This window comes from Corapipo altera, unplaced genomic scaffold (genome assembly GCF_003945725.1).
Source record: "Corapipo altera isolate COAL_440 unplaced genomic scaffold, ASM394572v1 1, whole genome shotgun sequence".
NCBI lineage: Eukaryota > Metazoa > Chordata > Aves > Passeriformes > Pipridae > Corapipo > Corapipo altera.
In genome coordinates this window covers 27,479,377-27,491,544 of record NW_020884873.1, presented here as the reverse complement: position 1 = coordinate 27,491,544, position 12,168 = coordinate 27,479,377, and the positions used below count along the sequence as shown (strand labels likewise).

Genomic DNA, 12,168 nt, shown 5'->3' with positions numbered 1-12,168 from the left:
GTTTTTTCTGTGGTAAATTTCTGGAGAGTTGCAATAGTTCAGAGTCTTCACTGCTTGCTTAGATTAATGAAAGGAAATATAAAGACTAGCATTAACCTTCAGTGAACTGAAAATTTGTCAAAAGCTGAAACATTGGGACAGATGTACTGATTGTGATGAATTGTTAGCGACGTTAGCTGAGGATTGAGGCAACAGGCACATGAGCTGGGGATGAGAGACATAAGAGCTGCAGGCACTGGACTGTGCTGCAGATGTGCAGCATTAACAGTGTGGGTGGGCTGGCATGGGAGGTGAAGTTGCTGAGGTATGGAGGTTTTTTGCTCAGCTGCACTACTAATCTAATGTAACTAGACCACTGTGGAGGCTGAAGTAGTATCACATGAAGTTACTGTACTGTGTATTTTCAGGATGAAGTCTATACCCTGCCTAAATCTCAGCATCTTTGGCTGAGTCAACAAATACACAGGCATGGCTTTAAGGGCACACATGATCGTCCCTGAATCAGCAGACTCATAGTTAGATGTAGTTTTCTTGTGACACATGTAAAATTGTGCATTCATTACATTGTCAAGTATGTGCATGCATTCCATTACAGAGCAAAAATAATTGAAATTGCTCCAACCTTTTATAGACTGTAGTTGGAAGTATTTGTAACTCAGGTCAGAGTGGAAAGTTATCTTTCAAAGTTCTCACCTCTGTAGTGCCTGAAGCTGTAATAAAACATAGGCTTGTAGTCAGTGGAGAGAGAGAAAGGTATTTTTGTAAGACAAGTGATCCTAGCTGTCTTAGGTATTCAGCTAGGATGGAATAAATTGTCTTCCAGGTGTGCTGATGCCTCTCCAGTGACTGCAGTTTGCTTAGGATAGGTGCTTAGTCTTGTCTACCAAAAGAGAAGTGGAACAAACTCCATCTTTAGCAACTCTGCCAAACAATTTTAATTATATATACTGATAGTCAATGTTGGAAGATGTGTGCATATGTTTCTGAGTCCTTGCTGTCTTTAACTGCCTGTTAGGAGTGATGTTGCTATATTAGAAGATCCTGTTTGGAGTTACTGTCAAACTCCTAAACTCAGACTTTACCTTCTCTATTATGGCCCCACATTTAGGCATTTATCTAAATGTGTCATGGTTACAAGCCAGGGGAGGGAGTCATAATGATAAATATTGATACCATTGCATCATCTGAAGGGGGCTATCCCATAGCACGGTGTGAGGAGTTTGGTGGGGGGTGTTTATCTATGAGTAAAAAATTGTTCCGGGGTCTCAACCGCTGCTGGAAGCTGTCCTTGCCTCACAGGGACAGCAGCCAAACCAGGAGCTGCTGACACCCCTGAGCCACCGCTGCTCTGGACTGCTGTCACTCACACACTGTCACAGCCCACCAGGACTGCAGCATCCACACTGCTGCCACAGAGCACCACTGCCGCTCGCTCACCGCTCGCCCGCCACCGGGCTGCCGCTCACCCGCTGCTGGAGTGCTGGCACCACCCGCTCACCTGCCACTTGTTCACTGTGTGGAACCACTGCCCATGCCAGAACCCGTGCCAGTGCCGGGACCACTGAATCGGAGGGAGCAAAAGTGAAACGAATCCCTACAGCCCACAGCCCAGCCAAGTCAAGCGCGACAACACGCGGCAAGGAATGTAGAGATTCTGAACTGATACTACCACTGCAGTCAAGACCTGAACCTAATTAAGTGGCATGGAGTGGCCAGTTTGGTAGTGTGGCTCCTTGTGAGCAGTGCAGTTTTCCTGGGTTTTTGCTTTTACCCCATTGTTTTCCTATTGTTTGATTGGGCAGACAGGGGTGGTTGGCGAGGAGGACCCTCTGCCATTCTTTTTCCCCTCTGTTCCTGGGGGACCACGTGACACAGTGATTTCTCTTTTTTGTGGGTAAGCTGTTTCCCTTGTATCTTTATGGTGCTGCTATTTTTCCTTGTTAGTAAACTGTTATTTTTCCACTTATAACTTCCTTTCATTTTTTTGTCTCTCTGTATTGGGGAAGTTGAATAAAAAGGGGAGGGAGCTCATTATATTTGAGTTCCCATCCCCTTAGTTGTCTTTAAACCAAGTCAAAATTGAGCTTTCCCAACATGGGGCTTGAGAAAGAGAAGTGAAAAAATAAGTTTTGAACAACTCATTTGTGTATTGGGTATAGAACCCCTGGCCATCATGAAGATCAATCTACTCGTGTCGGTGTGGCACCTAACCCTGTATGTATGTTCACATATGTGGAACTGTTTGCCCAACACAGTGCTCTTTTTCAAAGCAGGGAAAAGAACCAAGATACCTGTGTTGATATACTGTTGCATGACATTGGTTTATAATGTGGTAACTTCAAAGACCATGAGTTTTATTTGGAATGTGTATACAGGGTTGTGCCCTGGATTGCTTCTCTGAGGGTTTATTGATAATGGCACCCAACCCATGGGGGAGAGGGAGGGGATGATTTTTCCCAGCCTTTCACTCCTTTCTCATTGAGGTCTGCTACAACAGATTTTGAAAAAATTTGAATTCCCTCTGGATGCTAGGGATAGCATAATTTTGTTGCTATGTCTTTCAGGTTTCCTCAGTGTGGTCTACCTCATGTTTGAAGACAGGACCACGATATTTAGGGAAGTTTCCCAGAGGCCTGCCCCAGGGGTGGATAACCTTGAGTGGCATGGCATGTGGGAGGACATGGGCCAGTTTTTGGAGAACTTCTCCGATGGTTTGGAAGTTCATCCCTGAAGAACTTTAGGACCCTGTTAAAGTGATAAGATTTGTGAAGGAAAAATGCTGTGGCAGCTCCAGAGAAAGGCAGCTTACTGTGACATGCTGGGCCCTAGCCACTGCCTACCAAACACTGCTCCATATCCTACAGCACCTTCAGGAGGAAAGGAAAGGAAACAAAATAACAGGCGTGACAGCCACTCAGATCATAGTTAAGCCAGAAAGGCCTCCTCCAAAGAAACCTTTTCTTTCTTCAGCAGTCTTCTATATGTACAGACCCCTTAAATATAGTGGGAATGATTCTTGTTACTAGCAGTGTTTGTCACCCTAGGGACATGTCATCATCATTGCATCTGGATGATGCAGTGATATTTTTGATTTCTGAAGTCTTTCAGAATAAAGTAATCGAAAGCAGCATCACAACACTGATGATGGAAAGACAAGGGAAAATGAAGATGACTGCAGCTCATGAGGATGGGCTTGTATGAGTTGTTTTTAAATTTATATATGTACCTTTTTGAGGTAGAATTTTGGACATGAAAGATTCTGAGAATTTATTCTGAAGTGAAAATGATAGTAGGAATTACCTCCATTTCCATTAGCAAGACCAGTCTGGTTTGGTGACGCAGTTCTGCTTGCAGTTTTCTGGCCTGCCTGTAATTTGTACACACTTGAAAATGTGTATGTGTGTGCATGTAATTATGATAAGCCATGAGAATTTTCCAAGTTGTCTGTTCTTATAAGGAATGTTAACAAAGAGAAATCCCATTTAAATTCCAGTGCAGTGGGAAACTCAGTTTTGCTCTTGTAAAGATCACAAACCCGTTATTTTTTGAAGCAGTTGTCAGCAGCGTCTCATTAGCTAGCATTATTCTTTATATTCATCCACAGCAATAGGACTACATTTGCCTTGTGTTCATTCTGTCCATAGAGTAGGTACTGTCAGTAAATTTCCTGCTAGACCCTAGTTACACTTCCTCTCGTGTTCATATAGTTAATTTTGTGCCATAATAATGGAGGAATGCAGGATAAATATTTGCAAGTTTGCTTTACTGATCTCCACTGCACAGAATCATGTAAATATGTTCCATATTTAGCAGGAGGTGAGACAATGTAGTTACGTCGTGCAGTGATTCTGAAATGCTTTGGTTGCATTGATTAGATTGCATTTAAGAATAGTGACTGTGTGAGAGGCTCTGTATTAATGTTATGGATTTCTTTTTGTGAATTTGAGATTACTGGAGGAAGAGGAAGAAAAATAAAATGTTCTATCAAGAGTTAGAATTATTCAAATGATTACTCCATTACATAGAGTAAAATCATGCATAACTTTATGTACAGTACTGTAAAAATGTAAAGTATTTAAAAATAATATGATACATTTTAATAGTCAATATTTATAAAGAAATTATAATGATAAATTTGCAGCTTCTTATGATTATAGATTTTAAGTTAGCCAAACAGAAACATGATAGTACTTTTGAAGCAAATACCTTAAAGTGAATATCCTTTAGTGGAAGAGATGATGTTCAGAGGTAAGCAACCCACTTACAGTTTCCCTATTTGTGGTATGGTATTCAATCTTTATATGGTATTTAGCGAGCAAATAAATGTTCAATAAAAAGCTTACTCATTCAGTATTTCTTGCAATACATTAACAAAAAAAAAATCAGTATCGATGGGGAAGTCTGAAGCACCCTGAGGCCAGGAATGTAATTCTTAAAATGCGCAACAATGCTAAGCAAGAGAGCTTAAATGAAACAAAAGGGAAAGAAAAAGATGTGCTCTTGCAGCACACTGTAGTACCTTGGTATACCATTTAAAAAAATAAAGAAAAATCTTGTAAGAATTGATGGGTCAATATTTGGGCATTCTAACTTGGGATATGCCTATGAGAAAGGTCACAGCTCTTGTTTGTATTCTCCTGCTGCCCAGGAAGAAAGGGAGACCAGGAGGCAATGGCAATATGTTCTTGTAAGTAAAGGCTATACTGCTATGCCAAGTGAAAATTTGCTAGATTTATAAGATGAAGAACCCTAGAAAGCAGTATCTTTCAAAGGGCTTTTTTATGTTACAGTGGATGAACCTCTGAATACACAAGATCTTTGAATGAAAGGTAGCTGCTACTGTAACTAAGCAGGTAATATGATTCCTTGTTATTCAATAGGGAAGCTGAAAAGGAGCCGACATTACTGTCTGTGGATATGATGTTAATAAATCTGTTTATGCATTGTGTTCGATTCTTATGTCTGTATTGCAAAAGGCTATTGAGAAAGTGACTGGATTTTAGGGAAAATATGAATTATAGTACTGGAATGCTTGTGGTATGAAAAGCTGTGGTATGTGGTTCATCCAAGATCAGTAAAACAGTAACTTTGTCAAGGCCAAGAAATCCCAGAGGACAGAAACATCTCTGAGAGATGGCTATTTAATCTAGCATAAAGAGATCAGAAGCTCAAGCTAGATGTATTCAGATGAGAAATAAAACACCATTTTAACAGTGAAGGTATTAAACCATTGGAACAAATTCTTGGGAGTGTGGTGGTTTACTTTTACATTTTCTAGGTCAAGCCTAGATATCTGTTTTAAAAATTGTGGGGTTCAGGCAGGATTTAGTAGATGGCATCTTTTAGCCTGTGCTGTATGGGAGGTCAGTGTGAAGGAGCAAGATTCAGGATGGGGGAGGTTCCAGGCGTGGAGAAAGACATACAGCAATTGACAAGACTTTATTATATGGACTTTACTGTTATTATGTGGTTTCATTGTATTCACATTACACAGTGCACAGCCTGGACATGCCCGGGCTTGCCACGAGTTTTCCTGCTCCCTGCTTCCCCGCTCCCTTCGCTGATTGGCTGAAGAAGCTGCAGAGAGGAGACAGCTCCTATTCGCCCCTTCCACGTTCCTCCCCCTTTTGCCTCTACCCCTATCCCGATTTGTTCCCCTGTTTGTCTGTCTCATGCTCCACCCCATGTTCTGGCCCTTTCCCAGCCTGAACTGATAAAAAGTCCTGTGCACGCCTCAATAAAGCATTCCATCTGCACCCTACCTTGTTTCCTGAACTCATCTGTGCTGTGTCACGGCACCATCCCCCCTCGGGCCATGGCAGGTCAGTTCAGATAAAGAATCTGCAAAAGAAAAAGATTTCTCTTTCTGACAGCCTTCTACATGTTTATCAGCTCTGTCTTTTTCCTTTACAAGTAAAACAATAAGTAAGACTTCCAATGTGAGAGCAGTTTGTCCAAAGATGGGTTGTCTAGCAAATCTCTGGCTGAGTACATACCATTTGAACTTTCTTTATTTTGAGCTTTTTCCAGCCACTTCCACTAGTTTTTGATGGCTTTCTCTCTTGCCCACTAAACTGTATTTTTTCTATTTTTTTTCTGCAAAATCCACACTGAGACCAACTACTTTTGTGATCCCTTTCAGCTAACTAGTATTTCACGCAGACTGGAACATTTGAGATCCTCTACTCTTCTGCACCATTCTTCATGTGCTGTTATTGCTGGTGTCTGAAAAACCTTCCAGATGCCTTTCAAACTTGCAATCAAAAATTTCTATAAAAGTGATGTTTATGCACAGCACTACATAAAAGCTGAGTAATAATTATACCTGCCAGTTAGGATGATCTAGTTGCATTCACAAGCCCAGACTCATTTAGCAGTGACTTATACTTGCTTTGACTGGCTATAATGAACAGCCTGTGTCATTGTCTACCATAAAATAAAAGGTTGTCTTTTCTGAATATCAGCACGGTAACCTTTTGAGTAGTTTTTTGACTTTCATTTGTACTTCCAGAAATCTGATTTTCTGTGTAAATTATTTTTGGAGTGCTCTGTCTATAATTGTTTGGTTCCATTAACGTGGAATCTTACACCATTTTGATGAGTAGCATTTTGAAAGGGTGTGATACATGGGAGTCAGATTGTCTTGGGCTAAGCTGAAGGGTGGACTGTTCTGTGAAAGGTTAGCCACTGTTGTATGAAAACTAAATGAATTTTGAAACAATGCTTAAAAAACAAGTAATGATTATAATTTAAAATTCTCTAACAGAAAACAGTTTCTGTTAAAGTACTTCAGAGGATTTTTTGTGATACTGTTGAGCTTATCTGTGTCTTAGTTTCTCGAATTTATAATGAAATTATTTCCTTATCTTTGTAAAGTGTAACCAGAGTAAATTTTTGGTAAACGAACCCGTATATTTTACATCATTAATTTACAGAGTTAACCTGGTTTTCCTAATGCTGTTCTAAATGTATTCAACCTTGAAATGAGAAATGGGCCTGGATCTATGTTCTTATAGTTCTACAGTTTTAATCTTGATTTCACAGGAGTAAATGGAGAGTGACATAATTGTACTGCTGTAATTGTACTGGTGAAAAACTGGCACAAGTGAGATCAAAATTCAGACCTATACATCCTCTTTGAGGTTTGAAATCCAAAGGTAAACTTTTTCATTCACATGTTTTTATTTATCTCAGTGTAGAATTTGGGCTTGAAGCTCCACTTGGATTTGAAACTGTGCCTCTTCTTTGCTAGTTAAATGGGATGAGTTGACTCTAGTTAGCCTGATCCAATATAGCTGCTAAACATATTCATGTTTTAGAAAAAGTAGCAAGCTTGAATTTATATTTGTTGAAGCTTTTGACTGTCTTCTGCAGAAGGAAGAAGTAATTATAAGACAGAAGATGCTACCAGAGTTAGGACCATATGGAAAACCAAAGCAAGACTAGTGTAAGGGAGGGTTCATCTTCAAACTGATACCAGATGCAAAGGCTCAACACTGGCTGCTTTGTGGCTTGGCATGCAGGGTGAGAGAGAGTTAACAGATAGCTAGGGAAATACAGTGAATGTGTCCCAAAAGAAAACCTTGCAAAGCAACTTCTTTGTATATTGTGGAAGTCATAATGAAGGAATATATTCCCTTCTGTCTTAATCTTCTGTGATCCTCTCCCTTGTGAATGGAAAGCAGGACCATCTGTGGGGCAATCACGCTTACTTATACGTACCTGGAATTTTTTGGTAATATACACTCTTAGTAAAAATAATCCCAAAGGGTCTTGAGTATCAACTCAGTGTTTGGTCAAAGAGGCAACAGTTTTTAAATATTGAATTCTTGTAGACGTGTGTTATATTTCCTAGGAAGAACAGACACAAATTGTTGCTGGAGTGGGTCCAGAGAAGGGCATCGAGGCTGGTGAAGGGTCTGGAGCACAAGTCCTATGAGGAGCAGCTGAGGGAGCTGGGGTTGTTTAGCCTGGAGAAAACGAGGCTCAAGGGAGACCTTATTATGGAGACCTTATTGGTCTCTACAACTACCTGAAAGGAGGCTGTAACCGGGTGGCGGTTGGCCTCTTCTCCGGGGCAACCAGCAATAGGAAAAGAGGACACAGTCCTTAACTGCACCAGGGGAGGTTTAGGTTGGACATTAGAGAGAAGTTCTTCACTGAAAGAGTGAATAGGCGTTAGAATGGACTGCCCAGGGATGTGGTGGAGTCACTGTCCCTGGAAGTGTTTAATGAAACACTGGATGTGGCATTTAGTGTCATGATTGAGTTTGCATGGTGGTGCTAGGTCATAGGTTGGACTCAGTGATCTCAGAGGTCTTTTGCAACCTAATTGAGTCTGTGATTCTGTGAAACCAGACATCCCAAAATGTTCCTTTTTTTGTGTGGAGAGGTTGAGAAGGGAAGGGATGTTTGCTTTTGGTTGCTGTTATTTTCTGACTGCCTCATTTTATCTCTTCTGGCTCCCTGCATGTAATTGTGATCCAGTTCTGCTCCCTTTGGAATTTATGGCAGGCTTCTCCTTGACAGCAGTGGGTTGGAAGTATTTTTGGCTCTGGACGTTTTAGTTCTAATGTCCTGACAAAATTCCAATACATGTAATTATGTTTTGGCAAACTGAATTCTGCCTTTATTAATTTTAATAATTATTTGTGTTTTCACAGAAACTAGAAATTCTAGTCAGTCATGATGCTAAGAGCTTTACTCTCATTAAGGAATTGTACATGCCCATTGCTCTGGAATTATTTTGCCTGGAAGATGGACACATGGATGATGGCATTCACTTATTGCTTAGAGGGTGAATGGGGTCTTAATTGCAAGTAATCTTTCACAGAAAGCTGTGGAAGCACATTTTCAGGTGTTGCTGTATTGTGCTATGATATGTACTATAGAGATACCTGTGGTAGCCACTAGTTTAGCAATCTGTTTTCCACCGACTCAGGAAATATGTGGATGTACTTATCAATGCAATTTACCTAAAAAAACCCCCACAAACCAAAGAAAAAACCCACAATCAAACATGAGACACTCCCCGCCCTTCTCTACCCACTCCCCCATCCCTCCAGGAAAATAAAAATCTGAACAAACAGAACAAAATGAAAAGGTAGGAGCAAGCATTTAATTTTTGGTGATATGTTACACACTTCACTGTTTAGATTTCTGAACCATTACAAAAAGGAAAATGCTTTTCTGATTTCAGCAGTAAAATTGGGTTTTTTTCTATTGAATGACTAACTGCAAAGTACTGAGTAGAGCTATGGGGAAATTGAGGACTTTATCATTATGAGTTGTCCTTTCTCTTCCATCATAAGGATGTTTCAGACTGCTAAATGAATTTAAAGTGCAAAATTTGCCATGGCTGAGGCTGTTATGAATTGCTGTGCTATTAGCAACCAGGCAACAACCATAGTAACTGCCATTCTTTAGTGATTTTTCTTGAATCTAAGCAAGAGATTTTTTTCTTTTAAACTCATAAATACATAAAGACCACGATCAATATTTTGTTTTTCTAATCTTTTTTTTTTCAAAGCAAACACTCTGTAGGTAATGTTTGTATATCACAGAGATGCTTACTAAGATTGAAAAGCTTAAAATAAGGCAGTGAATTTCCTTCCAGATGAGCAGAAGCCAACCCGCCCTCCTGAACCCTGCATGACTACCTGGGAAGTGTCTTGGCATTTCTGGCCATACTTTCTTAACCATACTTTCAAGGAATGTGATTTATGGGACATGTTGAGCCAGAGCCCTCAGAGAAAGTAGTATTTATAGCAGTATATTCTTTTATGCTGACTGAGCTGAATTAAGCTGAAAAAACTAGGATTGTAAAAAATCAGGTATTTGAATCATTACTGGATGACATGACCTTTTCAATGTAGTTTGTACCTTTTATATTATATTTATATTTATATTTATGCCATACTTAGGATTAGTGTGTATATAGATAGGTAGATAACTATTCTTTTTGTAAATATAATGTTAGAAATGTCCATGTCACAGAGCTTGTGGCACCTGTTCTTGTGTCCTAAACATCACTGGAGACTTGTAATGATACCAGTGTTGCTATGCTACAGAAGTGTTTTTCTGCTAGAGATGTTGCCTTCAGGTGTCACAGGGACACTATCAATAGAAAAAAAATACCTCTAGATAAATAGTTGCTAGTTAGGAATGCAAGCATATGCTAGTAAAAACTGTATGGGGTGTTTATGATTTTATCTAAATAAATATGTTTGCTTGCATGATCATTCTCTCTCTGTCACTAGGGGTAAACTTGATAAAACTTGTGTTGATATGCCTGAATATATATATATATCTTAGGCAGCTGAAGAAATCTGTGTTTAATCCTATCAGAGATTTGAAGGAAGAAACAACTGCTTCTTTGTTAGCTGAGGCTTCTGCAGCTTCTCTTCTTCTGACAGATACGTATGTGAAATGTCCCATATTTTCTCATGCCCATATTGTTGACTGATGAAGGGGTGTATAGTGTACATTCAAAACTCAACAAATAAAGCAGACCAGAACTTTGCAGCTTTGCTTCTTAAAAAAATAAAAATAAGTCCAGTTATTTTAGAAAGTTCTACGAGTGACTTTTATCAATATCCTTTCAAAGAACTCCTCCAGTATTTCCAATAATATTGAGCACAGTTTCAATATAAAAGAAAAACATTTTTATTCATATTCTCATGGTTGAAGTCCTTTGAGCTACATCTTTTTATAGAAATGGAAGATTTGTGTATCTGATAATCCATCTGTCTATGCACATGTGAGTGGTGTATGGGCGTTAGAGAAAAAGATACCTATAATAATGAAATTGCCTGTATCATAGCATATATGCACACATTTCTGACAGATTCTTAATCCTTAGAAATGTTGAAAGCTGAATATTGTTAACATATTTATAGTGCAATATATGATGTTTACTAGATCAAAAATTATTTTACTGAGATGCTTATGTAAGACAAAAGGTAAGGTCTGGATACAGTGCAGAGCTGTATGCATATGTTCACAATAATATATGGTCTTTTTATGTTATCAGCATATTATTAAGCTGAACTGTTTTCTGATTGTATAAACAATGATTATTTATCTGAATATCAAGTATGAATAGAGAGCATGAATTGTACTTGTTATATCTGTATTTGTTAATACTTCCCTCTGCTCTTTTCAATTTAAGGTTGCCTTTGCCTCCTGGAGCATTCTCAGGTCTTTGGGAAAATAAAGAAACATTCCAGAAGTTATATTTCCAAAAATTTCCAGTAAGAATTATGAAATAAATTATATACATTTTTAGTAATTCTGCAGAAGTGAATGATACTAGATTTAACCTGGATAACAGTTTATCATAAATTTTCATATCTTAATTTAATTTAAGATCTTTGATATATATGCATACAATTAAAAGCATTTCAAGGTAAAACTTTTTTCATTTGTAATTTAAGCCCTTAGACATACTGTGGGTTTTTTAAGATCTGAAACAGAAGTAAACCTCAAGCTTCTGAGCCAAAAAGTCATTTTATGTCATTTGATCTAATAAAACATATAAACCTGTGACCTTAGTCTAGGATAGCTTCAAATATACTAATCCTGTTGACATGCAATCATGCTAGCTTGGTATGAGTCCAAACTACACACTTGTCCACTGTGCACCTAAATATATTGGAGGCTCCTTACTTTGTTAGTTATGTTTCCTTGTCAGATGAACTATCCAAGGATTGGCTTCCTCCTTTCCTTGTAGAAATAACTAGATTGGCCCTATACAAATGTTCAGAATGGAAGGTTTGGATCAATAAAAGTAAATGAGTGAATTGGTCAGGCAAATTATTTCCTGTGTGCAGTTGCTTCACGATGATGATGTATGTTTGAATACAGCAAACAGGAATATCTTTAGGACAACTGACAACTGGTTATTATATTGTAACAGTTCCACTCTCCTTGTGTGGATCCAGGCAACATCCTTCTCCAAGCTGTCAGGAATCAAAGTAAGCAGAGTTGGAAGGAAATCCAGGTTTATCTATTGTCTTCTGTTCTGTATTAACAAAGTCTACAAAACCCTTATGGAAAGGGAGCTGCATGACATATTATGACGGAAAAATAGTGAAAAATATTACAGAATTAAATCTTTCAAGCACCAAAAGCGTATTTAATGTGGAAAAGGGATGATTGTTTTTGTTG

General features: G+C 38.7%; 1 protein-coding gene across 1 annotated transcript in view; it reads left to right on the top strand.

The window, feature by feature from the left end:
* The window catches only part of ACSS3 (acyl-CoA synthetase short chain family member 3), an 87,519-nt gene that overhangs the window by 69,565 nt on the left and 5,786 nt on the right, over positions 1 to 12,168 (top strand). The window contains exon 12 of the mRNA XM_027653768.1: positions 11,171 to 11,252. Within this exon, the coding sequence (XP_027509569.1) occupies positions 11,171 to 11,252 (82 nt within the window). The remainder of the gene's footprint in view (positions 1 to 11,170; positions 11,253 to 12,168) is intronic.